This window comes from Eriocheir sinensis, chromosome 29 (genome assembly GCF_024679095.1).
Source record: "Eriocheir sinensis breed Jianghai 21 chromosome 29, ASM2467909v1, whole genome shotgun sequence".
NCBI lineage: Eukaryota > Metazoa > Arthropoda > Malacostraca > Decapoda > Varunidae > Eriocheir > Eriocheir sinensis.
In genome coordinates this window covers 8,331,927-8,358,115 of record NC_066537.1, presented here as the reverse complement: position 1 = coordinate 8,358,115, position 26,189 = coordinate 8,331,927, and the positions used below count along the sequence as shown (strand labels likewise).

At 46.1% G+C, this 26,189-nt stretch overlaps 2 protein-coding genes across 7 annotated transcripts; one reads left to right on the top strand and one right to left on the bottom strand.

The window, feature by feature from the left end:
* The first annotated feature begins 1,293 nt into the window (after positions 1-1,293).
* Positions 1,294-7,713, top strand: LOC127004976 (max-like protein X). 6 transcript variants are annotated; one of them, XM_050873338.1, is made up of 7 exons: positions 1,295-1,354; positions 2,968-3,060; positions 3,668-3,757; positions 4,762-4,982; positions 5,412-5,579; positions 6,164-6,280; positions 6,859-7,713. In XM_050873338.1, the coding sequence occupies exons 2-7, from the start codon at positions 3,039-3,041 to the stop codon at positions 6,907-6,909; spliced, it is 669 nt and encodes a 222-aa protein (XP_050729295.1). In that variant the 5' UTR covers positions 1,295-1,354; positions 2,968-3,038; the 3' UTR covers positions 6,910-7,713. The 6 variants fall into 6 exon arrangements, with proteins under 6 accessions (XP_050729297.1, XP_050729295.1, XP_050729296.1 ...); XM_050873339.1 differs by lacking the exon at positions 1,295-1,354 and adding an exon at positions 1,393-1,542; XM_050873340.1 differs by lacking the exon at positions 3,668-3,757 and having other exon boundaries at positions 1,294-1,354.
* LOC127004970 (uncharacterized) lies at positions 7,526-26,058 on the bottom strand. Its single transcript, XM_050873284.1, has 13 exons — positions 25,958-26,058; positions 21,633-23,484; positions 20,979-21,179; positions 19,388-20,200; positions 18,473-18,719; positions 14,991-17,779; positions 14,468-14,677; positions 13,594-13,710; positions 12,282-12,417; positions 11,018-11,133; positions 10,331-10,447; positions 10,012-10,089; positions 7,526-9,781 (listed from the first exon to the last, which is right to left on the bottom strand). The coding sequence occupies exons 2-13, from the start codon at positions 23,469-23,471 to the stop codon at positions 9,704-9,706; spliced, it is 6,741 nt and encodes a 2,246-aa protein (XP_050729241.1). The 5' UTR covers positions 23,472-23,484; positions 25,958-26,058; the 3' UTR covers positions 7,526-9,703.
* Between the last annotated feature and the right edge of the window lie 131 nt (positions 26,059-26,189).

The window sequence follows — 26,189 nt, the reverse complement described above, 5'->3', positions numbered from 1 at the left end:
TCATATATACACTTTGGTTTCATTGCGCGCACCTCAACTCGCAAAAATTAATATTGTGACTCCGCGTATAGAGAGCGCTTCGCAGGTAGTTTTTATATGGCAGACAAAACACTGATTGATTGATTGTTTATTGTTGCATGTAAACAACAAAGGAGAAGGGAGGAACATGCCATCCCAACCCCCAGGCAGTACAGAGTGTGATTATACAACTAAGGATACATGTGAAAGTAGCCAGGAAACTAAAAAGATACAATGGTAGGGAACAATTAAGTGCTAAAAAAGTAAAGGCCTTGATTTAGTCAGGGGAGTAGACATATGGGACTGAACATATGAACTACTCTGATAGGAATGATTTTATTTCTATTAATTACAACCTAGTCTAGTGTAGTATCATCTAACATATAACATATATCGTTTGTAGGAGTCAGCAGAAGGGAACTTGCATAACTCACCAGTGAAGGGTAGGAGGTAATATATATATATAACCAGCATGGAAATTAATTAATGCGTATATCATGCATAATTATTTTTTGTATTGCCATGTCCAAACTTATTTAGAGGATATTTATGTGTTTAACGTGACCTAGATATTCCTTATCCCGCCACCAGCTGTCTTATTACATTTATATTGCGACTTAGGCGTGGCGTGGTATATATAATTGATAACACTCAGGCTTCCGCGCAGCTGTTCAATGTTCGCGGGCAACTATCAATCAATCAATCGATCTCCACCTCCAATATTTGCAACGAAATAAAGGGATGTATTACAGTAGTGTACATTAACCATACTGAACTAATCAACAAACCTACAAAGAAAACACGCCAAAAGACAAAAGAAAATATGTTAAATGTAAAAAAAAAAAAAAAGATAACTCGCACTTTTTTCCGCGCAGGTGTTCAATGTTCGCGAGTTCTCCATCGATATTTGCGATGACGTAGACTTGTATTTTAACCGTATAACATAAACCGAACTAAGCAAATTAACACATCAATAAAGAAAAACGCTCAAAGAGATAAAGGAAAATGTGCTGAATGTGAAAATAAATAATGTGTAGGTACGGCATGTTAACCTCCCTTCTCCCTTGTTGTTTACCTGCAACAATATAAACTATCGATCCATCAGGTATTCATTCTTCGCGAAATCTCAACCTCCACTATAATATATGTAATGACGTAGGACAGTATTTCAACCATTTATATCAACCATACTGAAGAAATTAACACATCTACAAAGAAAACACTAAAAAAAGACCAAAACAAAACAACAGAAAAAAAAAATAGTACCCCGTTGCTAAGGCTTAACCAGGAACCCCGATAATGTAAACAAATATCCTCTTGGCGACAGCAGCTGATCGTGAGTGGCCCTTTAAACCCCGTATCTTTAAATCCTCGCCCTATAGTACTTCCCAAAGGTCAAAGGTCATCCAGAAGGTCATTTTGGGAGGCTAGGGAGGGAGCGTTAGGAGGAGGCGAGGTCACGGGCTGTGCATGTGAAGTTGAGTAGCCTTGAGGCGTTCTGCGAAGCCCTCCCTTCTTCTTCCTGTAAGCTTATATATAACGTCCATTTTTATATATTTCTGCTGTGTTTATGTGTTTGTGAGTGTGAAAGATAGATAAGTAGATAAATACAGAGAAATAGATAGATAGAGGGAGTATTTATCACCAAGAGATAGGGAAGTGATTAGCACATTTTCACGTAAGCTTATATAAAACGTCCATTTTTATATATTTCTGCTGTGTTTATGTGTTTGTGAGTGTGAAAGATAGATAAGTAGATAAATACAGAGAAATAGATAGATAGAGGGAGTATTTATCACCAAGAGATAGGGAAGTGATAAGCACATTTTCCTCACGTAAGCTTATATAAAACGTCCATTAGAAATAGATAGATAGAGGGAGTATTTATCACCAAGAGATAGGGAAGTGATAAGCACATTTTCTTCACGTAACCTTATATAAAACGTTCGCTTTAGGTAAGCTTGTGTGATGATTGATAGATAGATAAGTAGATAGATAGATCGATAGAGTTCTGCTAAGCACTCCATTCTTCCTGTGAGTTTATGTAAGACGTTCCCGGTATGCAAGCTTGTGTGTATATATTGGTGTGTGTAAAAGATCAATAAATAGTAGATAGATAGAGAAATAGATAGACAGATAGAGTGTATTTATCAGCAGGAGATAGTAGGGGGACTGGCAGCTAGTGAGGTGATAAGAGTGTTTTATTATTATTCATTTTCAGGTCCATAATCCCAACTCTGTATTCATGGCTGTGTACTGTATTTTGTGCCTTCACTGAACTTTTGTTAGTGTATGGGAAGAAAGGGTAATATTGAGCCAGTTTCATAGTGTTCCATAAGGGTGAGGGGGAGATGTTGAGGGTAAGCAGAATATATAAGATTGAAAGATTTAATTGAAGTGTGTACGAGAGAATAATGTGAAAGGAGAAGGACTGAAAAAAAAAGTACTGTAGAATACATCAATATTTCTTTGGTGAAAATAGGAAAAAGATGTTGCTTCCTATTTCATAACATCGTAGGACTCATGCAAATAACTGTGTAGAGGGTTTTTAAAGGAGTCATCAGGAATATAGATGCCAAAATTGATCTCTCTTTCAGCCACTCCTCTGCACTCTTTTTAGGAGCAGTAAGTAGTGGGCTTTTTTTTTTCATTATTGTTTTTTTTATGCACTCGAACTGTCCCCTTCGCTGTAAAAAAAAAATCCTATTTCATAACAGAGTAGATATCATGCAGATTCCTATAGACAGGGTTTTTGAAGGCGTCATCAGGAATATAGATTTTTTTTTTATAGAGGCAGTGATTACCAGGCTTTTTTCTCATTATTATTATTATTATTATTTTTTCCTTTGAGTTGCTTCCATTACGGTAAAAAAATAAATAATTAAGAGCTGAGTTGTGTTCAGGACTTTGCCGTGACGGAGGTGAGTCAGTGTTGTGTCTGGTTGGCAGGGTGGCATGGTGAGGCTGTAAGAGGGGTGGCCCAGGCGTTGTGAGGGCACGGCAGCAGCAGCAGCGGCACCATGGCGGATGTCAGCATGGAAGGTTAGTGGTGGTAGCCGTAGTGGTGGCTGTGGCAGTGGTGGTAGTGGTGCCTGACCCTCCCTACCTACTGGTGTACCTGTGCATGACTAGAGTAGTGCATGATACCCTCACACACACACACACATCTACACACATACACACACAAACACACACACAGACACAAGTGCATGACCGCGTGTGCACCTGCATGAATACGTACAAATATGCCATTGTTAGTTTAGTTCCCATAACTTTGACATGCATGCGTCGAAAAAGTCATTCCCTTCTACTATATATAGTTTTTAGACGTATATTAATAGTTAGATTCTGGTAAAAGCAGCGTACTAGTGACTCTAACTCTGTACTTTACATAATAGACATCAGCTGCAGCATCAGAAGTGTGGTCTCAGTGCTTGAAGACGAGTCACACACACACGAGGGCAAGGTCTTCCTCCCCTCACAACAAGGCAGTGCATGACGCCAACAAGTAAATCAGTTTTGAAGACGAGTAAATATCAGTTTGTGTCAGTGAGTAATCTGTTCCATCCTCCCCTCTGCTGGAATAATCAACCCCTCAACCTCTCCACTGGGTGTCGCGCTCTAAAACCCCATGTTCCCCACCCCCCAGAGGAGCGGGAATGTGACCAGCGTTATCCCTTCTCACGCTGCAGCTCCACCGGCTCCATCCACACCCTCACTTCCTCGGCCAACAACACAGGTCAGCCAGGCAAGGCTCGGAGGATGGCCCAGTGCCTTGAGCCTCGGTGTTGTGTGTTTGGGCACCAGTAGGGAGTGTGAGGGCCAGGCACCAGGCTCAGGCTTGTATATAATCATGCAATCTTCTACTCTGTGTGTGTGTTATTTTAATTCCTTAATTGTGACTAACTTATATACATATCCACAGAATTGATGTGTTAGAATATATTTGCTAGTTTGTATAAGCCTCTCCGTTTAATATTACTCTTACCAAGGAAAGTATACAGTAGAAAGATTAGTTTTCCGGAGTACTTTTTCCATGCCATGAGAATTTATTGGAAGGCTTCATATGAGACAGTGAACCTACCTTGAGCATGCTTCTCTGGGCCGTGTTACAAGTCGGATCCAGGAACTTTCGGGTCCCTACAATGTTTGGTTTAGGGACCGTATCACAAGTCAGATCTGAGAGGTTTCGGCTCCCTACAGATTTCGGGATGAATAACTCTGTAGAAACCCAAAACTTCTCAGATTCAACTTGTATTATGGCCCCTAAATCGAACTCTGTAGGGACGCAAAAATTCTCAGATTCGACTTTGTAATACAGTCCTATATCCTAAGTCCAAGATCCCCTACCACCATATAGGCTTGTGTTGGTAGCCCTCATGTTTGTATTTCAGAGTGAGGGGAAGCCATTTGTGTTCCTTTAGTTCAGGAGGCGATGGGTTTATTTTTTTCATCATTCTCTCAAAATTAACTAGAAATGACCTCATGCTATCGGCTATTTGAATGGAAAGTCTCAAAGCCTAAGCAGTGTCTAGATAAATTTGACAAGCAGTTTAGTGTCAGAATCAGCATTGACTTGTAACCTCACTCCTGTTTTCATTAAGTGTGATTAGCGGACTTTTTTATTCTTTCATTATGTATTTTTTATCCTTTTTTTTTTTGGCCCTTGAGCTGCTTCCTTCAATGTAAAAAAAAAAGGAAAGATTTGCCACGTGATTAGTAAAAAAAACGCCTCCCCTTTAGATGTGACGGACGATGAGGACAGCGACAGAGGCAACCAGATGAGCTACAAGGAGCGGCGGCGGGAGGCACACACGCAGGCTGAGCAGAAGCGACGCAACGCCATCAACAAAGGCTATGACTCGCTGCAGGACCTCGTGCCCACCTGCCAGAACTCCGAGCAGGGTCAGGGCTACAAGATGTCCAAGGCGACTGTCCTCCAGAAGAGCATCGACTACATCCAGGTCTCACAGCCACTTATTGTTGTTATAGAGGTCAATTAACCCGTCCGCTGCGATTGCCACGGATTTCGCCTTCACTGGTAGCCTGGTAACACGTAATCCCAGGTCTTTCTCTCCCTCTGTGGTGGATAGTGCAGTGTTTCCCATGTGGTATTGGTGTGCATGACTTTACATTTTCCTTCATTGAATTATAGCAGCCACTTTTTGTTCCATTCCTGTAGCTTGGTGATGTCTTCTTGTAGGAAATCCACAGTCAAGGGGTTAATTTCCCATGTATCCGTAGTCACTGCCTGAAGACTGTATTGAACTCTGAGACCTTGATGATGATGATGATTATTGGAGCGTTCATCTTGGTGCCGCAACTGCTGGGTCATATGGCACCTTGGTATCAGTGACCAACGTGTATTAATAATTGTGATAATCTATTCGCAGTTTCTGAAGAAGGAGAAGAGCAAGCAGGAGGAGGAGGTGGCAGCACTGAAGAAGGAGGTGGTGGCGCTGACCATCATGAAGCTGAACTACGAGCAGATTGTGTCGGCCCACCAGAGCCAGCCCGGCCAGCTCAGCAAACAGATCTCGGATGAAGTGAAGTTCCAAGTGGTAGGCATCTCTTTGTTCTCTTAGTGCTGATTGTAGTTTGTTTATGGCGTGAGAGGAAGCCTTGTGTTAATGTGTGACTAGTGTCTTGTCCATCATAGTAGACTGAACTTATTCCAGACTCAAAAAAATAGATTATTGCCATTTTTCAAACATTGTATTAGTCTCTACAAACAATAATGTGGCTGATTTGTCTCTTTATATCCTTTTTTCAAGTTGCAGCTAGTTCATTTTGTCGCCTTTTATATCACATTTTACGACTGAGCTTGTAATATATTGACGTAACTGTGAAAACCAAACACTTCTAACTAACTCCTTCTGGCCGCTCATAACTTTTGTCTCTGTAGGAACAGTGATCACCGGGCTTTTTTTTACACCTTTTTTGTTGCCCTTGAGCTGTTTCTTTAGCTGTAAAAAAAAGAAGAAAAAACCCCCATCCCAAAAGTGAAATTAAATAGGAAAAATAGCCACAGAAATGCTAATAAATACTAATACGACTTTTAAAAATTGAGTGTATAGCTTCAGGCAAAGGGAACAGCACAGGACGTCACTTTGCATTGCCTCATCAACCCTCTCGTGTCCCTCAGTTCCGCGCTGTGATGGACTCGCTGTACCAGTCCTTTGGGCAAGCCGTGGCCACGAGTAACTTTGCCGAGATTTCTGGGTCTGTCATCTCTTGGGTGGAGGAACACTGCAAGCCTCAGGTGGGCCAATATATGTGTTTTCTTAGCATGCATAGATAGAGATAGATAGATAGACAGATAGAGATAGAAGAAAGCATATTTTTATCAGGAGGAGGAAAGTTTTGGAAAGTTTTGTTTAGTTGGCGCAACATATATATATGCTGGAGAGAGACAGAAGGGGAAGGAATTATAGGAGAAGGGACACAACCCCCGATTAATACCTGGTACCCATTTACTGCTAGGTGGACAGGAGCATAGGGTATCAGAAAAGCCGCCCAAATTTTTCCACTCTGCCCGGGAATCGAACCTGGGCTCTTTCGGTTGTGAGCCGAGTGTGCTAACCACTGCACCACGAAGCCCCCAGATAGTAGAGGGACTGGCAGTGAGGTGATAAGAGTGTTTCCTTATTATTATTCATTTTCAGGTGCATAATCCTAACTTCATATTAATGCCTGCATTTTCCTGCCTTCATTAAGCATTTGTCAGCCCTTGATAATGTAGGTTTTATTTACACAGGTCTATATATTGTCAGGTCACGTGTAACAGCTTAGCATAGCATAGGTTTAGAGATGATGATTATGGTGATTGTGTTTCCATAGATTCTGCGGGAGATCATGTGTGGCGTCCTGCAGCAGCTTAGCCAACAGTAGCCTGCCTCCCTCCCCTAGTCCTGCAGCGTCACCGTGAGACTCGCTGCCCATCTTGTGCCATCGTACGTCCTTTCAACCCGGTAGCCGCGATGGGCCAGATTTGTGACCTGACATAAACCCCCAAAAATAGAGGATGCATAAACTAATCACAAATGCATTATATATAACGGTTTGCGTGAGGGATTATTTTTTCTCATTAATTCGCTTAGAGGAGCCTGTAAGAAACGTGATCCCCGCAGCTACCGGGTTAAGGTTCTTTTGTGTAATTCCCTTTATTGCTACCCAAAATATTTTTATAACTTGTATGTGTAGATTTATCAACAAAGCATTTATATTGGTTTGAGAAGTCACTGAACAGACTAGTGAGTTTGAGTTCAGTTAGGATGATTTGTTTTGGCTCCTATAACAGTCAAGAGACCATAGACCTACATATTAAAGAGATGTATTATAAGGCTCTCTCAGCACAATATTAACTTAAGGCCATTCCTATTTTAAGATCCAAGAACTGTGAGGAAACACACACAGTAGACAGCTAATGATTACTACCAAATTCACCACACTGATGCATAATATTAACGAAGCAACTATTGTTATGGAAGGCAAAGTAAAGATCCACCTTTTTCCATATATATATTTTTAATTTTTGTTGTATAAACAGCAAGTATGTGATAAACATTAAAATTTCACAACAGTTGTTACATTTGAGATCTGTATGAGCAAAAAACACTTATTACTCTTAAACCCTTGAAAAAATAAGTAATGTACTTTCATACTTAAGAAAATTAATGATAAAACAAGAGCATGGCCACTGTCTTGATTCACCTGACTAGCTCCGAGAGGTGCACCCGGGGGGGCACCAGCCTCACAAGCGTTCCTCGCCCCATTAAGGAAAACTACATAATTACCATGAGACACCTCAGCATCCTTAGAAACTATGCAAAGTTCTCTTCAAAATAAAATACTCTTGCTAAACTAAAAACAGTAACTCTAATATTGCAAGATTCATTGTCAACAAGCACCTCTGGAAGCTCTGAGCCTCAAGTGATGCTGCCCTGCACTCGCCAGGCCGGGCCTTCCTGCGGGGCTCAGCTGCCATGGTACAGCAGTGTTGGGGCACCGCAGGCAGCTATTTGGACAAGTACCAAAGGCGCCGAGGCTCCTCTAAAGGAATCTAGTCTGGACTAGATTGGATACTGTGCCTGCAAGTGGTGTATTTTTTCACTTATTTTCCTAAAAAATTAATTTATTACTTTTTTTTCCTTGGCCCATCACTTGACATATGGCTAACTGAGCCCTTGCTTTCCTCACCAAGCCAAAAGATGCTGAGAGTAGCAAGCCTTTCCCTCCCACAGCCCGGCCTGCCTCTGCTGCTGCCCCACTGAGACGAGCAGCAGCTTCAGGAAGGCCAGCACTTGAGTGGGCAAGTGGCAGGGTTGTCACGGCCGCCAGAGGTGTGACGCAAATCAATCAAACAGAAATGTTGTGAGAACCAGGAAGTGCACCCAAGCGTTTCCGGGTCTCTTGAGTGCACCGCCATATCACATGAGTTTGTGCTTCAGGTGCAAAAATGAGGAGGGGTTAGGAGAGGGCACCGGGATGAAGGGTTTACATGTAATGGACGCCACAGTAACTGGGTCCTGCCTGACAAAAGTAATTCTGTTGTTAATTTTCTCCTGTTCTAGGTGACAAATCTAAAAAGTATTAGTGTACAAAACAGAGATCTACAAATTTGCTTATGAAAGACATCATAGGACAAGGATTCCAAGTATGAATCAAAATCAGTCGTCGCCCTGATGGGCCACAACACCACGGGCGTCGCGTCAACTTGGTGCAAACAATAACGGAGAATCACAAAAAAGCTGAATCCTCGAGTTCAAACCTTTTGGTAGTGAGTTGTGTCCAGGGAGGAGCTTCTTCAGTCTTCCACATGCTGACTGGAATTGACTCTTTATGAAAGACTCACCATTGTCTTTAACAGGTGCAACATGAGACACGGCCCAGTACACGGGAAAAGGTACTACAGATCAGGGGCTTGAAACATAAAGTACAGAACCTCGCCGTGTCTGGCAGAACACAGCGCTTTGTATTCCTGGCCAGAGTGGGGAGCCCTGCCGACTCTTCACTTCACTCTTTGAGATGTGCAAGTGAAGGGCTGGGAGGACACCCCACCCTGCCCAGAGGTTCTTTGTGGTGCTGGGGTTCCCACCATCAGCAGACTGTGGCAACATGAGGGTCTGGCTAACTAGCATGGGAGTGTTTACTGACAACTGGATGGACATTGAACTTGGAGCACACAGGTTCCGCAAAAAAGTGAGCAAGATTGAGCCAGATAACGTTACGAAAACATGGGATACGTGACGGAACGGACTGCCTCTATTGTTTATAACACTGCAATCGCCGCTGCACTGCCTCCAGCCATCGCCTACTTCTTCCACTTTCTTAAATGGAAAATAAAAATAATGCAATTTACATTCAACCTAATAATCTAAGATAAAATTTCTGAGCACCGATTCCTCGCAGAGAGAGAAACTTAATGATTTATTATGAAGTTAGTATCTAGTCAGAGTGGGTAAGTGGGACACCAACCCTCGGACCATCCCTTCACTTCACGCTGCAGGGCTGGTCAGCACCACCACTGCCTCACGTATATCACAACACCCCACCGCTGCCAAGGTGTATCTCCCGTTGCTGCATCCCGGTTAGACAGGGCCAAGAATCGAGTATTTTTATCCTGCCTGAGTTGTTTGTCACCCAAATGGTTGTCTGCCACCCACGGCTTGGGGTCATCCTCTCACTAGGGGTTGGGGAGAGCTCTCAGCTCCGGGGGCATCCTGCACTCCACCACCTCGCCTGTCTTGTTGCCCACCAGCAGCTGGAAAGAATTGAGCTGTTAAGTACTACACAAGGAAAATAATGAATAAAGGACCAGCACACTCACTACTAAGAGTCACTTATCAACCACAGGTACATCATGAGGGAGTGGGAGAGAGACAAAAGTTAAATTACATATGCAGTGCAAGACAAGACTAAATTTTCAGGATGTCTGGCAATTAAGCATCACCTCTAATAAAAGTTGCTGCCTCTAGGGGGAGGAACACTCACCCTGTCCTTGTACAATGCTGAGCATATGAACATCTTGTTGGTTGTTTCCAATGACAGCCTGTGCAGAAGCTTCCCAGTCTACAGAAAAAAAGAAAAAAAATGCATTAATATTACAAGTGATACATTTTAATAATACTGACATTTTATATCTTCATAATTAACTAAGGCACTAACATTTATTATTTTAAGCATTGGACAACATTTACTTGACAACATTTAGTGAACTGTTAAATGTCTGCACTTCTTTGCAGCGGTGGCTAACTGAATCAACAATATATGGGTTTGAAGTCTAGCCTCATCCCTGTGACCAAACATTTACCTTGAGGCAGAATATCCTGACTTGCCCATCATAACAGGTGGCCACCAGGTAGTCTTTGTAGATGGAGAGGCAGGACACGTCGGCCTCACTCTCCAGGTGGCCACGGCTGCTGCCAGACTGGAAGAGGACAAAACTCAGGTCACTATCATCATCATTTTATCCCATTGTCACCACACACACGAACTAACACTGCACTCATTATCTTGATCACAATTTTTCAAGCATCATCTTTACATTTCAGTTATAACCAGTGTTCACAATGCCCCATCAGTCCTTTACTTTAACGAGGTAGCAGCGACGGGCCAAATTTGTGGCTTTACCGTGTAGCAGCGACGGGTCAAATTTGCGCCATGATATAACCCCCCCAAAATAGATGATGCATAAACTGATCACAAATGCTTTGATATATATTATGAAATGGTTTGTGTGAGTGATGATTTTTTCTCATTTTTCTCGCTTAGAGGGACCATTAAGAAACATGATCCTCGCTGCTACCAGGTTAATATACAACATGTGTAACTTTCATAACAAATTTCAATGCAGAACACCATTACTTTCTATATAATTCAAGGTGAGAATCTCTAAATGCAACCAATAACAAACTATCCAAAATAACGCCAGCAAGTAAATGTTAAAACCTGGTGCCATAATCTGCCGGTGACTCCCGACTAAGCCTCCAATACTCACCGTGAAGTCGTAGTAAACAATGATCTTCTCCGAGCCTCCACTGTACAGCAGGCCACCGTACGACACAGTGGCGTACACCGTCAGCTGAATGTGCTCCAACGTGCGCAGGAACAGCCCTGAGTAGATAACATTGGCATCACATCGAGCAGACTTTAATATGTCATTCTTATCATTTATTACAGTCGACCCTCAAATAGTACGGTTTCCAATATTTCTGTTTCGGTTTTATACGGATTGTCATGGAAAATCTTTTAGGATTTTAAATTTCCAGCTCATTGGGATATTTAAAAATCCTTAAAAATCTTCTTAGAAAATCCACACAAAACCAAAACCGAACTATTGGAAACCGCACTATTCGAGGAGCGACTGTATATCATTCTTGTGGGAGCGGTGAGTAGCGGGCTTTTTTTTTTCGTATCCTTTTTGTTGCCCTTGAGCCGTATCCTCTGATGTAAAAAAAAGAAGAAAAAAACATACACAAATGATTCCGAGAGCAAATGTGAAGACAGCAATCAGAATCACAGCTCACTCCTTACAATACGACAAACACCATCACCACCATATCCTATATACCATAGTCACCATACACTAAACTGGCGGGATGAAAGGAGCTTGGAGTTAAGAATCAATGTTACCGTGAATGGAGGGTGCGGGAGGAGGCAGGGCTTTTTATTTATTTTTATTTTTTTTTATTTTGTATTTTTACAGCAAGGGAGACAATACTAAAGAAAAAAAAGCCCCCCAAAAGGACCAACTTAGTGTGCAGTGCCTATAAAACACCCTTGGAAATGTAGTTAAGTATATCCGACATATCTATTCCCATTCCCCACCCTTCCCACCTTGTCGCTCACCAATCATAGTACCCTTGGAAATGTAGTAAGTATATCCAACATCATATCTATTCCCATCCCCACCCTTCCCCACACCTCCTACCTTGTCGCTCACCAATCATAGTACCCTTGGAAATATTCTAAGTACAATCAACACCTTCATCACCATTCCACTTCACAATCGAGAGAGCCCGGGTTCGATTCCCGGGCAGAGTGGAAAAATTTGGGCGGCTTTTCCAATACCCTACACACCTGTCCACCCAGCAGTGAATGGGTACCAGGTATTAATTGGGGGTTGTGTTCCGTCTCCTGGGGTCTGTTCCCTTCTCCTATAATTCCTTCCCCCTACTATCTCTCTTCGGCATATGGCCACAGATGTTGTGCCGACTAAACCAAACTTTCCAACTTTACCATTCCCCTCCGTTGTCACTCACCTGTCATGGCGTCCCTTATCATGAGTGGCGTAGTCTTGGCCGCCACCAGCAGCACACGGCGCCCCCCCTCAGTCATGGCCTTCAGACTGGTCACCGCCTTGCCGCAGAACTGCACCATCTCCGTCACGCCCTTGTCCTGCCGAGGGGGAAATTATACCTCACCACGATGTTCAGAAGTGTTGCTGGTACTGTTTTCTTCTTTAATTAACTTTTGGTACTGTTTTCTTCTTCTTCAATTAACTTTTGGTACTGTTTCCTTCTTTAATCAACTTTTGGTACTATTGTTTTCTTCTTCAATTGGTACTGTATTCTTCTTCCTCAATTGACTTTCAGTACTGTTTTCTTCTTTAATTAACTTTTGGTGCTGTTTTCTTCTTCAAATGGTACTGTTTTCTTCTTCCTCAATTGACTTTTGGTACTGCTTTCTTCTTCATTAACTTTGGGTAGTACTATTGTTTACTCCTGCAACTAACTTTTGGTACTATTTTCTCCTTGAGTTAACTTCTGGTACTATTTTCTCCTTCAAAATATTTTCATTACATACACAAAGGGAGTCGCATATTTAAATCACATGTGCAATCAATGGTATTTGGGTATTTTGACTATGAATGGAAAGAAAGGCATGAGTCAGTATTTTATTCAAGTATTTTCATTGCGTCAACATCGGTGTAGTATCGAGTATTTTAACCTAGTATGCAAAAAAATGGTATCAGTATTTTAATCAAGTATTTTCATTGCGTCAACATCGGTGTAGTATCAAGAGTATTTTAACCTAGTATGCAAAAAAATGGTATCAGTATTTTAATCAAGTATAAGTATGGAAGCACTGGTGTATATCAGTATTCAAATTACGTGATTAAAAAATATTTCCTTTGGCAGCTTCTTCAACTATAGTAAGTGTAAACATTGGCATTGCATCACAGTGGTTTAATCTCTTATGCAAACAATGGTATCACTTTATTTTCATCAAGTATATATGCAAAAAAGTGGTAATATATATGAAGATTTAAACCAAGTGGATCCTCTTTTGGCCACTCTTCCGAACTCTTTAAAGGGCCAGTGGTAGGCGGGCTTTAATTTTCTTCCATTGTTTTTTTTTGTTGTTGTTGTTGTTTTTTGTCCTGAACTGCTTCCTTTGACGTAAAAAAAAAATCAGCAAAGGTTCTTTTTATAGGGGCAGTGGTTAGCAGGCTTTATTTTTCTTCCATTATGTTATTGTTTTTGTCCTTGAACCACTTCCTTTGACGTAAAAAAAAAAAAAAAAAAAAACAGCTTCTTTTCTAACGTCACAAAAGGCCATAAGTTCACTCACCTTGAAGTTCCAGCGCGCCCCAAAGCCTCCCTCGGTGCCCAGGAAGAGCTGGCCCCAACGGATGTCCATGCAGCGCACCCCCTCGCCCACCTCCCTCTTCTGCTGCACCTCACCAGTCTGGGGGCACAAAAATAGATTATAACACCCCATTCTGGATTATTCTCTCTCACTCTCTCCCTCTCTGATACTGAGGTTGGTGCTGTCGGATGCTTCCACCCCTCACATCATCTAATTCCAGAGGCCGAAAAGGAGGGCAGTTGGGTTGTAATGAGACTTTTTTTTAGGTTCATGGTACAGAAGAAGGGTCAAACTACCACCAGAGTCATTAAACTACCCTTAGAAATGCCCCAAACTCCTATGAAAGCCTTGTCAAATGTGTGTGTTTGGGCTTTGCTTCTACCCCTCACATCAACTAATTCCAAGGGCCAAAAAGGAGGTCAACTGGGTTCTAATGACATTGTTTGTAGCTTCATGGTACAGAAATAGGGTCAAACTACCACCAGGGTCATTAAACTACCCCTGGAAATGCCCCAAAACTCCTGTGAAAGCCTCGTCAAATATGTTTGTTTGAGCGCCGATTTCTTTAACCCCTTGACTGTGAATTTCCTACAAGAAGACATCACCAAGCTACAAAAATGGAACAAAAAGTGGCTGCTACAATTCAGTGAAGAAAAATGTAAAGTCATGAACCTTGGGAGGGGAAATCCAGCATACCAATACCACATGGGAAACACTCCACTATCCACCACAGAGGCAGAGAAAGACCTGGGAGTACATGTTACCAGACTACCAGTGAAGGCCAAATCCATGCCAATCGCAGCAGACAGGTTAAGAACATGACCCTAAAGTTAACAAATGTCGTGTCCAGTCTCACCTTGCCATTGAAGACGCACACACTCTTGTCAGCCGAGCCCGTCACCACCAGGAACTTGGTCTCCAGGTCGTAGTTCGGCTGGCCCACCACCCCGACGCATGTGACGAGGTCTGAGTGGTCGGCGTACGTGGCCATGATCTGCCCGGAGGCTGGGTCATAGCACCGAGCTGTGCCGTCACTGGAGGCTGTTATGAGGTAGCCGCCGACCACCTGTGAGGAAGATTCAGGGAGTGTTAAGGCGTATGAGATGGGGAACTACAGCAGACTTAAGGCTACAAAGATCATGAATAAACAACAGTACAATCTTATTTAACTACATAGCAAACATTAGCCTTAACATAAAAAAATAAAAGGAAAATCAAAGGCACCAAATGAACCTCTCTTTCGGCATCCCATTATTTTTCTTTTGTTTGGAGAAGCGTCTGGCAGGTTTTTGTTGATTTTTCTTGTTTTTAACCCTTGAGCTGCCTCCCTTGATGTAAGAAATAAAGAAAAAAGGAAAAAAAAGATGAGGGTCTCTTACCTTCATGTCCAAAACAGCACAGCCATGAGCAGGAGGCGTCACGAAGGCCAACTCATCCCCGGAGCTCTCCATGGTCTCATCCGTGTCCTCGTCCCGCGCAGGGGAGGCCGCCCCCTTGCTGCTGCCGTCAGACACCGTGCGGGGGGACTGCTTGCCGACCTTCTCGTGCAGCTTCTTTTTCTTGCGCTTATTAAATCTGTGACGCTTGGACTTCCTCTTCCGCTTCCTCTTCTTGTCCTCGCCACCATCTTCCGAGTCCATGTCATCCCCGGGGTCGTCCTCCTTCTCCCGGCTGTGTCCTGGCTGGTGATCATCTGTTTGTTTGTCCATCCTCTTCTTCTCCTCCTCCTGGTTGCTGCTTGGGGGCCTCTGGAGTGCCTGCCTGGTGCGGTGTGGTGGCCCTCGTGACCTGAGGCTGTAGCAGTGTTCACTCGAGGTGTTCCTGGATTTCTGGCTCTCTGGGGAGGACATGGGGGAGGAGGTTGATGGGGAGGAGAGCAAGCAAGTCTTTTTTGGAGTGTTGATGAGGGCGTGTCCGTCTGAGGCTGCCTGTGAGGTGGAGGCGAGGGGGAGGTGGCCGTCCAGAGGCAGCATCTCATTATTATCCTCGCACTTCACACTTGTTGGAGGGACGCTCTCCTGCTCCTCCGTCTTCAGGTTCTCTGCACCAGTCGTCTGCGGGACATCCTGCACCTCAGATTTAAAATACAAGGGTGGGTGTGGCTGGTGGGTGGAGGCGTGAGGGGGCGTTGCAGGCCTCTGAGGACTGTCCTGGGGCTCCAACTTAGTGCACAGAACTGTCATGGAGGACACAGACTCCCCAGACTTGAGACACACACTTGCATCCTTCACAGCCCCCATCTTTTCCACCTTCTGTAGCCCCTGGGGCTTGCTGGGGCCTGCATCCCCTAGCTGTGCTCCTGAACTGGTCTGTGAAGGTTCCTCCAGGTGAGTGGAGTCATTGTCCTTGTTGTCGTCCGGCCTCTGTGAGGAGTCCACCACGGCCTCACCCTCGTCCAGGGACATCTTGCGGGCCAGGCTGGATATCCTGACGTCCTCGTCGTGGTCGGCCGGCGCCTCACTCTCCGTGTCCCCCTCTGCTGAGCTGGAGAGGGAGCTCACCCTGTTTCTGGAGGTGTTCTGGCCCTCCATCACGGTAGCCTTAGCCTCTGAGCTGTCCACGGGTGCCCCCCGGGCCCCTGTGTCATTGTCTGTCTCTGAGTCAGTGTTGGCAGCAGGACAAAGGCCCAGGTGCCCCACCACACTCCCCACCTGGTAGTACTCTCCCCTGGGACTGTTGGACCCCTGGTAGTGGCCCTCCTGGGGCTCTCTGGACTTGGGGCCCCGTCCAGGGGAGTGGCAGGTGGAGGTGCAACGCTGTCTCCTCACTGACTGAGATTCATTGCTGGAGTCGTTGGAGGAGGTGTGGGAGAAGCTGAAGGAACGCACCCTGGGAGTCTTCTCCTGCGAGGACGACACCACCGAGGCGTTGTCTGTGGTGGACTGAACACAGGCGTCCCCGCGCCCTCCCCCACCATAGCGCTGGGACAGGCTCTCTGCGGGGTCCAGCATGCTGGAGTTGGCCCCCTCCATGGGCTCCCCACCGTCAGAACTTGAGTCCTGCTGGCTCACCCTCTGGGGCCGTGAGTCTCCTGTTGGTCCCCGGGGCCCAGGACCCTCTGCCTCCTCCTGGCCAGAGCCACCCTGCTGCACCAGCTGCCTCAGCTTTCCTGCTCTCAACTGCTGCAAGCGGGACAACTCCTCCGTCACCCGTCGCCTCTCTCTGAGCAGGTCGTGCACTTCCTGGTCCAGCAGCTCAGCGTGGCGCAGCAGCTCCCCCTCCTGCTCTCCCAGCACTGCCATCTGCTGCAGTGCTGTCCCTGCCTCAGCACTCCACTCAAAGTTATTTATAGAATTAGATATTGCAGCCAGCTGGGCTACATGATTCCTGGGGCGGCCCGCCCGGTGCCACCACCAACCCTTCCCTCGGCTCTTGCTCCTCTGCTGCTGCTGCGGCTGTTGCTGCTGCTGTTGCTGCTGTTGTTGTTGCTGATGGGGCTGTGGGGACTGTGGGTCTTGACCCTGGAAGGGCTCCCAGGGCAGGTCATCTGTGCTGGTGCTCTGGTCCACCTTGGCGGGGGTGGCGAGTGGGGTGACGGTTCTCGCCAGGCTCAGGTTGGGGATGTACAGCCTCCTGTTGCCGGCGGTGGGGTCAAAGTGTGACGGGAGCCTCACCTCACGGTCTGTCTGGACTCCGATGCTCACCCGCGCCTCAACTCCGGCAACTCTTGCTTCAACCCCTGAGACAGCTGACCGCGGGGAGACCAATGGCGGGACAAAGTGCGTGGGGTGTGAGGGAGGGGGTGGATGAGGCGTCCTGGCGCGGGAAGCACAGGGGGACGGGGGCTCCATCTTGTAGAGGTGCGGTGTGGGGCGTCTCTCGGAGGGCTGTGGTGTGGCCACGGCGCGGTGTGACGGCGGCCGCATCTCAGCGCTGTGCGAACTGTTCCTCTCACACTCATTCCTCATGCAGCAACACATGAACTGGACGGGGGTGTGGCGCTCCACCTTGATGCGAGGGCTGAACTGTGGGGGGGGCGGGGGGGGCGGCCTCGGCGGGTCGGGTAAATCATTGTCTGGGGAGAAGATGAGTGGCCGCGGGTGGGGGGCCGGGTGGAGGCCGGGGGCTGTGGCGGGGTGCAAGGTGGGCAGGGCGTCAGGGGGGGCAGGGTTCTTGGGGCGCTCCTCTGAGGACGGCCGCTTCACGTGTTCAAATTTGAGGTATGACTCTGAAAAGACACAACTGAGGTAAGAAAGCAAGCAAATCACCTAGTTACAAAAGATCTAGAAATGGGAAAGAGTAAACGAAGACACAGATAGGCGCATAATGTAAGTGGAGAGGCTAAGATGAGAAAGACCTGGGTATCTAGAACCAATGTCACTTCGAATAATCTGAATACAAAGATGATTTAAGCTACGAACATCCATGAATTCAAATTACAGTCAGAAAAAGCAAGTATGATGACAGGACAAAATGAACTATATCAAACCCTATACACTACAACTGGGTAAATAAACACACATACACACATAAGAATATACAGTCATTCCTCAAATAGTACGGTTTCGGTTTTATACGGATTGTCATAGATCTTTTAGGATTTATAGATTTCCTGCTCATTGGGATATTTAAAAAACCCTAAAAATCTTCTTAAAAAATCCACATAAAACCAAAACCGAACTATTGGGAACCATACTATTTGAGAGATGACTGTAAATGCATGGAACGAATTAAAATAAGAAATGTCGGAGGCAGGATGTGTGCAGAGACTTAAGGAAGAACTGGACGAACATAGATACAGATACAACTAGGAGCAGCGAAGAGCGGGCTTTTTTTTATTATTGTTTCCTTTTTTTGTGCCCTTGAACTGTCTCCTTTGTTGTAAAAGAAGAAAAAAAAAGGTAAACACACACACACTCACCATCCAGTTCCTCCTGCTTGATGGAGCGCTGGTAGAGTGAGACAGCGAGTGGTGGCCGCGGTGCGATGTGGGGTACGGGGCGCTGGGGTGGGGTGGCTCCCAGGGGGCGTGGTGGACCAGGCATGAGGGCCACAGGGGATGGGGGAGCCAGGCCGTAGGGGAACACGCATTCTGAGGTGTGGGGTGTGCGTGGGTGGTGCATGCACAGCCCACACTCACTGACAGGGGATGGGCGCTCCTCCTTAACCTGAAACACAAGATTGAATTGGAACACGTGAATGCTTAGATCGTATATGCAATGATGTTCTTCTAATAAGTTATGCAAAAGAAGGAAGGAAGGAAAGTTTCGTTTAGTCGGCACAACATCTGTGGTCATGCAAAAGAAGGAAATAATGCAGGAAAAGAAAGAGGAAAGGCCATTATTACCTTATAAATGATATGAAATTGATCTTCCCAAAACAAATAATGTAAGAGAGAGAAAGAAATACAAGAGGAGAATATGAAGAAGACATGAAACTTTATAAATGCAGTCAAGTTGTTCTCCTTTCTTGCAATAAACAGATTAAAAGAAGGAAGTCATTCAAGAGGGAAATACTAAGAAGACATGGATCTCTCTCTCCTTCCCCTCCTATGATAAACAATGTAAAAGAGAAAACTATACAGGAAGAGGATACAAAGGGTCACATTTTTAAACATTTCAGCACCAAGCTCACATATTTGACAAGGCTTTCGTAAGAGTTGTCAGGCTTTCCATAGCTAGTTTTCTGACCCTGGTGATAGCGTGGCAAGGCTTCTATACAATGAACATGAAAATGCACATATGAGAACCCACTTAACCTCTTTTCATGTGCTTTAGAAATAACTGATGTGAGAGTTGAGTGTGTCTAAGAGTACTGAGTGAAGACCAACCATTACCTTGAGGAGCAGTGAGCTGGGGCCGGGGACAGGTACAATCTCTCCCGCCGGCCTCTGTATCAATGCCTGCGGGGGGCTTCCGATGAGGTTCAAGGTGGGCTCCTGAACCTGCCCTGTCATCTCCCTGCTGCTTCCTCCCGGCAGGGGCTCCAACACACACATGGGAACCTCCACCGGGATCTGGGGGAGGAGAGGAAGGGGGGGTGCCGCAGGGGAGGGCTTCGCGGCAGCGCTCGTGGAAGGAGGGGTTGGTGGCACCTCGATTTTGCCGAGTACGCTTCCTTCCACTTCGACGGTCTCGGTAATGTTGTTGTTTGTGGTGGTGGTGGTGGTGGTGATGGTGGCGGTGGTGTCGGCGTTATTGGCGATGCTGGTGCTGCTGATGGTGATGCTGTTGGTACTACTGCTCGCCAGGGATTGAGGTGCGACTTGGTCCTCTGATATCTGTTGCTGTTGCTGTTTACTGACTTCCTCGTCCTCTAACTCATCATCATCCTCCTCCTCCTCTTCCTCCTCCATCTCACTCTCGTCATTTGCTGTCAGGTTAACATGTCCCACTTCCTCATGCTCGCTCTCCCCATCCTCATCCTCCTCCTCCTCCTCCTCGTCATCCTCATCCTCGGGCAGTTCCTCCATCTCCGAGTCCGTGTCGTGGATGGTGATGGTGGAGGCGGGGTCGCGGGGGGGCGGGGAGATGATCTGGCACTCCTGGTCTGAGTCGGTGCCGTGGAGGAGGAGGTCACTGAGGGTCATGGTTGTTGCCTCCCAGCCTCCCTCGCCGCCCTCCTGCTCCAGTGCCAGAATCTCACGGACCTGAAAAAGAGACCCATGTGATATACCCTGAGACCAACCCTAAAACAGCAACCATATATGAACGTAGGTAAGATCTATCAGGATGAAGAAGTACATGATCTAATGATGGAAATAAAGGGAAGATATTAAAACCATAACTCTACAACCACGTCAGAAAAAGAGGGTTAAGAGGAATAGCTATTATTTATCTCAAACAAAATCTGAGGCTAATATGAGACCTTCTTAGTATGTTATTGAACTGAATGAAAAGAAAGTATAATATTAGTGGTTCTTAGTTTTAGGATGTCGAATATCAAATTAACTCAAGAACCTCAAGAAAACAACCCTAAAACACATATAAGTTCAAAAACAAAACGTTAATAAATCATAAAGAAATTCAGGAAACTAACAAAAAAGTAACTTAATATGCTTTTAGGGAAACTTAACAAATTTCCAAAGAACATTAACCAGAAAATAAAAATGAGATACAGGAGGAAGGAAATAAAAGAGCGAATCAACGTTGCCCGATTCTCGTACTCAGAGCATCGTTTTAACCGGTTTCTGACTCATTACTATTGCCAAGAAACACCAACAATCAACCATTTTAACGATAACTCTATATAAAGCCAGTTAAAGGGATGGAGGAGACAGTCTGAGGGTTGAAAATTGACATATATAAAGAGCCTGAACATGACCATCTGGCAACGTTGAAGAAAATTGTCAAGGAAACATCAAACTCAACCCAAAGTCAGACCAGCTCCCTCCTCCTCCCTCACACCCTCAGCAGCCCTCCCCTTACCTGCTGCACCACTTCAGGTGGGAGGGAGCTGAGTTGCGCCCCCTCCAGGCTGTTGAGGATCTGCAGTTCGTCGTCTGGCAGGGCGTCCGGGGTCTTGAAGCGCTGCTGGGCCAGGCGCTGCGAGAGGGCCACGCGGTGCTCCGACATGAGGTGCGTCATCATGAACTGGGCCTTCCGGGAGCGGGGATCGTCGACTAACTCCTGTGGGTGGTGAGGAATTGGAGGTGTTGGTTAAGGTTTTCATGTCAATTATTTTCTTCTATATTAATTTATCTAGTTTTTTTCTTTCATTCTTTTCCTTTATCAATTTATCTATTCTCTTGTTTTGTTTTTTCCTTTATATCAAATTATTCTACTTTCACTCTATATCAATTTGCATACTCTTCATTTCCTCTATATCAGTTTTATCTATTCTTCTTCTACATTAAACTGATTCTTCTTTTTTTCTGTATCAATTTATCTATTCTTTCCCTTTTCTCTATATCAATTTGTCTATGCTTTTCTTCTTTTCCTCTACCTTAATTTACCTAATTTTTTCTTATTCAACTTGATCTACACCTTCCGAGAAACCATGCAAAGTACCGAGCTGTTCTTTTCCTAGCTTAAACTCTTCCTACGATTCCTTCACCTCCCTCCAGCACCCCCCACACTCACCTGGAGGGATTTCTTGTCCATGCTGAGGAGTTGCTTTAACATGAGGCGCCTCAGCTTGGGCATGAGGTGCAGCTTGACCCTGGAGGGATGTGGGCCGCCCTGCTCCCCCGCCCGGCTGGTGCCTGCCCCGCCCTCCACCAGACTCATGGAGCAGGAGCGGGTGCGCACGCTGGCAGGGCGGGCGGTGGACCCACGACTCGGGGGGTTCTTGCGAAGGTCGATGACACCCGAGCTCTCCGAGAGGTGCCGCCGCCGGGTGGAGGAGGAGGACTGGTCGGGGCCGGGCGGGGGTGACCAGTGGGAGTCATTGCGCCCCACGTCTGTGTCTGAGTATGTGCCGGAGTCCTCCTGCTCCTCCCTCAAGCTATCCCCCTTATGCAAGTGTTTCCCCAGAGTGGAGGAGCCCTGGGGGTCGGCCAGCACCCCTGCCGTGCCACCCTGGCCCCGCCCCACGGATGCCCACTCCTTGGAGCTGAAGCGGATGTCAATGTCAAACTCCAGACAGCTGGGGTGGCGGCGGGGCATGGTGAGGTCCTGGGCGTTGTTGTCGTCAGAGGGGCTCCGGCCGGTCCTGTCGCTCCCCTCGGCCTCCTCCAGCAGTGCGTTCTCTCCTCCTCCCTTCTTCTTGGATGCCAGGAAGGTGCGCCGCAGTTTACTAGCGGCTGCTGCCAGTGCCTTCTTCTTGGCGGCCTCGGCATAGCTGGCACTGGCCTTCCCCAGCTTACCCTTCTTGTCCTTGTGTGTGGGCCAGCTGGGCCCGCCCCGCCCCATCCCAAGCGCCCCATTTGTACTGAGAGGTTGTATACTTTTGCAAGGTGAACTGTGAGACTTAAAGCTACCAGGTACATCCCATGACCCGCCCCCATTACCCTTCTTGCTCTTCTTCTTGCCCCACTTGGACCCCTTAGACCCTTGGGGCGGGGGGTGGGAGCTGCTCCGCTGAGGGTCGATCCGCTCCAACGAGCTCTTCCGTCTGTAGTCAAGGGAGCTGTCCCGGCTCCTGGGGGGTTGTGAGTGGCTGGAGGGGTGGGGCTGGCGGCGGTGGTCGGAGGAGCGGTGGTCAGAGGAGCTGTGGCCGGGCTCGTGGCGGGGCTGGTAGTCCAGGTGGTGGCTGCCGCGGGGCCCCAGCCGGCTGCCCCTGCTGGCCGGGTGTGCTGCTGAGGAGGAGGAGGAGGAGGACCGTGGGTGATGGTGGCCAGCCTCCTCGTAAGCTCCAGACTCTATCCCCCTGGGGCCCCCATATCCCGGCCGCCCATGGTAGTTCCGCCTGGAGCCCTTCATGACGCGGGTGCCGAAGGACCACTGGGGCATGTCGGGGTTCTGGTGGTCGTTCTTGCCGTCGTCGCCCCAGCTGGGGCCACCTAGGTAGGCGTCCATTGATTGCTTCTGCTGCGCCCACCACTTCACATCAAAAGCGTACTGGCCCCGCGCCCGCTGAAAGTAGCCAGGGTGGGCCTGGCCCCAGCGGTGCTGAGGGTAGTGGGGCATGGCGTGAGGCCCCCGGTCAGCATCGGGGTACACGCCCGGCGGGGGCATGATGGGCCAGGACCCTGCAAAGAGGGGTGGCGGCTGGCCCAGGAGGGACTGGGGCTCGTGGGTGGGGCCAGCGCCCCCCTGGGTATCCTGATTGTCATGGCGGCGGCGGCTCTCGCTGCGGTAATCAATGGGGGAGGGAGTGGCCCGGTGGCGAGGGGGAGGAGGGGGGGGCCCGGGTGGGCGGGAGCTGGCTTCACTGTTAACGCTCCACTCCATCTGTGAGGCACAGCGGCCGCCCCATCGCCTTGGCTGATCCTTGAGACACTCACGTTCCCCTTTGTCCTCCCAGCGGGAACGGCTCATGCCACTCTACACTCTGGCAACAAAGGCAACAGTTGAGTGTCAACAGAGGATTACTGTTCAAGAGAAAGAATAACATAAAGAAAAACAAACAAAATAACACTGAGCCATTAAGGAGTAGGTAATGAATCACACCAATGGTTAACTTTTGACCCAATATAGATAATCAGGGAGGATAAAGATCATCTGGGGGAATGTCATCCAATAAGTCTAGTTTAGCTATTGAAAACCCAAACCATTCCTGAAATATCAAGTTTAGCAAAATGTAAATGCAAATGAACAAAAAATTCCTCATTTAATATCTGACTCATTGTTCTTAGAAGCTTACTATCAAAGTTATATATGTTCCTTTGTTATCTCATTATCTTGTGTTAATCATAGTTTCTTATCTCACTCATTTTTCAGAAGTTACATTTATTTCATTGTTTCCTCATTGTCTTCTGTTAATCAGTTTCTTATCACACTCATTTTTCCAGCGTTATTGTTTTATCATTATCATTTGTTAATCACAGTTTCTTTCTCTTACATCTTATCCATTCATATCTTTATTCCTTATTGGTTTGCTTCCACTCTCCCTTTCCCTCCTCCCTCTTCCCCTCCCCCTTTGTTCCCCTCATTACTTCATCACAAAACACAATAAACTCAACCTTACTACCACCCAATAATAATTTACTAATCAGTTGAATACTCTCATCTATACATCATTCTTAACCCGGTAGCTGCGGGGATCATGTTTCTTAAAGGCCCCTCTAAGCGAGAAAAATGAGAAAAAATCACTCATGCAAACCATTTTATAATATATATCAACACATTTGTGATTAGTTTGTGCATCGTCAATTTTGGGGGGTTTATATCACGGCAAAAATTTGGCCCGTTGCTGCTACACGGTAAAGCCACAAATTTGGTCCGTCGCTGCTACCAGGTTAATCCTTCCTTCCAGCCTGTCTTTCCTTTCCCTCCAACCTTTCTCTCCTCCCTCAGTTATTGTAAATCACTATCAAATCAAACCTATGATAGTGTGGGGGAGGTGGGGGGCATGAGTGAGGCTGGGGGAGGGAAGGGGGCATTTGTGAACCTGGAGGAGAGGAGGAGGGAAGCATGTGAAACTAGGAGAGGGGGAAGGGGGGGGGGGGTAAGGCTGGGGAAGGGGACAGGGGGGCAGGGGTGAGTGTAAGAACCTAGGGGAGGGGGAGATGCAGTAGCCTGGGGGAGAAAGACCTACCATCACCCCACCATCAGGAGCAAACCCTCAAGATAACAATAAACATTTCACAAACATATGTCCACATGACCCTCCTCGCCAAGCATGACATGACCCAAACAACCACAGGGTCATTAAAATCCACACGAAGGGTCATATTTACAATTCAATGTAGCAAGTTAGTAAAATCCCCAAAGAAACACAAAATTACATTGAAAAATTAATTGTAACTCGAGTGTTTAGCGTTAATATACAAAGGAGGGATTTTAGGAACCTACCTACACAGGAAATCTCTTTAATAATATCTAGTGTTGAGTGGCAATAAGGAATCACAGCAAGTTTGTAAGCTCCCAAAAACACAAAATTACGTCGAAAAATTAATTGAACTCGAGTGTTTGGTGTTGATGTAAAAAGGAGGGATTTTGGGAACCTACACGCGGAATCTTTTTAATAATACCTGGTGTTGAATGGAAATAAGGAATCACTGTGGAGAATTGAAACACAAAATTACGTCGAAAAATTGATTGTAACTCGAGTGTTTGGCGTTTATATAAAAAGGAGGGGTTTTGGGAACCTACACAGGGAATCTTTTTATTAATATCTGGTGTTGAGAAGTAATAAGGAATCACAGCAAGTTTGTAAGCTCCCACAAACACAAAATTACGTCGAAAAATTCATTTTAACTCGAGTCTGGCATTGATGTAAAAAGGAGGGATTTTGGGAACCTACACGGGAAATCTCTTTATTAATATCTGGTGTTGAGTAGAAATAAGTAATCACTGTGGAAAATAGAAACACAAAATTACAACGAAAAATTAATTGTAACTCGAGTGTTTAGCGTCGATAAAAGGGATTTTGGGAACCTACACGGGAAATCTCTATATTAATATCTGGTGTTGAGTAGTAATAAGGAATCACAGCAAGTTTGTAAGCTCCCACAAACACAAAATTACGTCGAAAAGTTAATTGTAACTCGAGTGTTTCGCGTTGATAAAAAAAAGGAGGGATTTTGGGAACCTACACGGGGAATCTTTTTAATAATATCTGGTGTTGAGTGGAAATAAAGAATCACTGTGGAGAATAGTTTGGTTAGGGCGCTTGTAATGACTATCTGTTGGGCTGTCGAAGTGCCCCGAAGACCCAGTTAGGAAAATTAAAGGTCCCGAGTCATGAACCTTTAAAAAATGCATCCTTTTAAATGGCCTCAAATTCGTGTTTCCGCGCCCTGAACTGCCGTGTTTTTATCGTGGCTGTGTGCTTGGATAACTAGTGAGTGGTTATTAAGTACCTGGTGGTGGGGAAGGTCTCCGCCGCGGGCTGTGGAGGGTCAAGGACACGCATCAACACATTGTCTCCTTCACACAAAGTGACGCCATGTTTGTTTTGGTCCAGGGCGAGGGTGCCAGATCGTCCTGCTCACCCTCGTATATTCACCCTTTTCCAACCCTAAACCTGTCCCTTTCACCCCAATAAGGAGATCTATTTATAAGTATCATTAAATTTATTACTTTCAGATGTCT

What these genes read in the sequence shown, in the direction of transcription:
- LOC127004976 (XM_050873338.1), top strand. Translation starts at nt 3,039, where the DNA reads ATGGCGGATGTCAGCATGGAAG. An exon ending in GGCGGATGTCAGCATGGAAG is followed by an intron (nt 3,061 to 3,667) that starts GTTAGTGGTGGT and finishes CCCACCCCCCAG; the next exon opens with AGGAGCGGGAATGTGACCAG. An exon ending in TTCCTCGGCCAACAACACAG is followed by an intron (nt 3,758 to 4,761) that starts GTCAGCCAGGCA and finishes CCTCCCCTTTAG; the next exon opens with ATGTGACGGACGATGAGGAC.
- LOC127004970 (XM_050873284.1), bottom strand. Translation starts at nt 23,471, where the DNA reads ATGAGCCGTTCCCGCTGGGAGGACAAAGGGGAACGTGAGTGTCTCAAG. An exon ending in CACCTGAAGTGGTGCAGCAG is followed by an intron (nt 20,201 to 20,978) that starts GTAAGGGGAGGG and finishes TCTCTTTTTCAG; the next exon opens with GTCCGTGAGATTCTGGCACT. An exon ending in TCAGGATATTCTGCCTCAAG is followed by an intron (nt 10,090 to 10,330) that starts GTAAATGTTTGG and finishes TTTTTTCTGTAG; the next exon opens with ACTGGGAAGCTTCTGCACAG.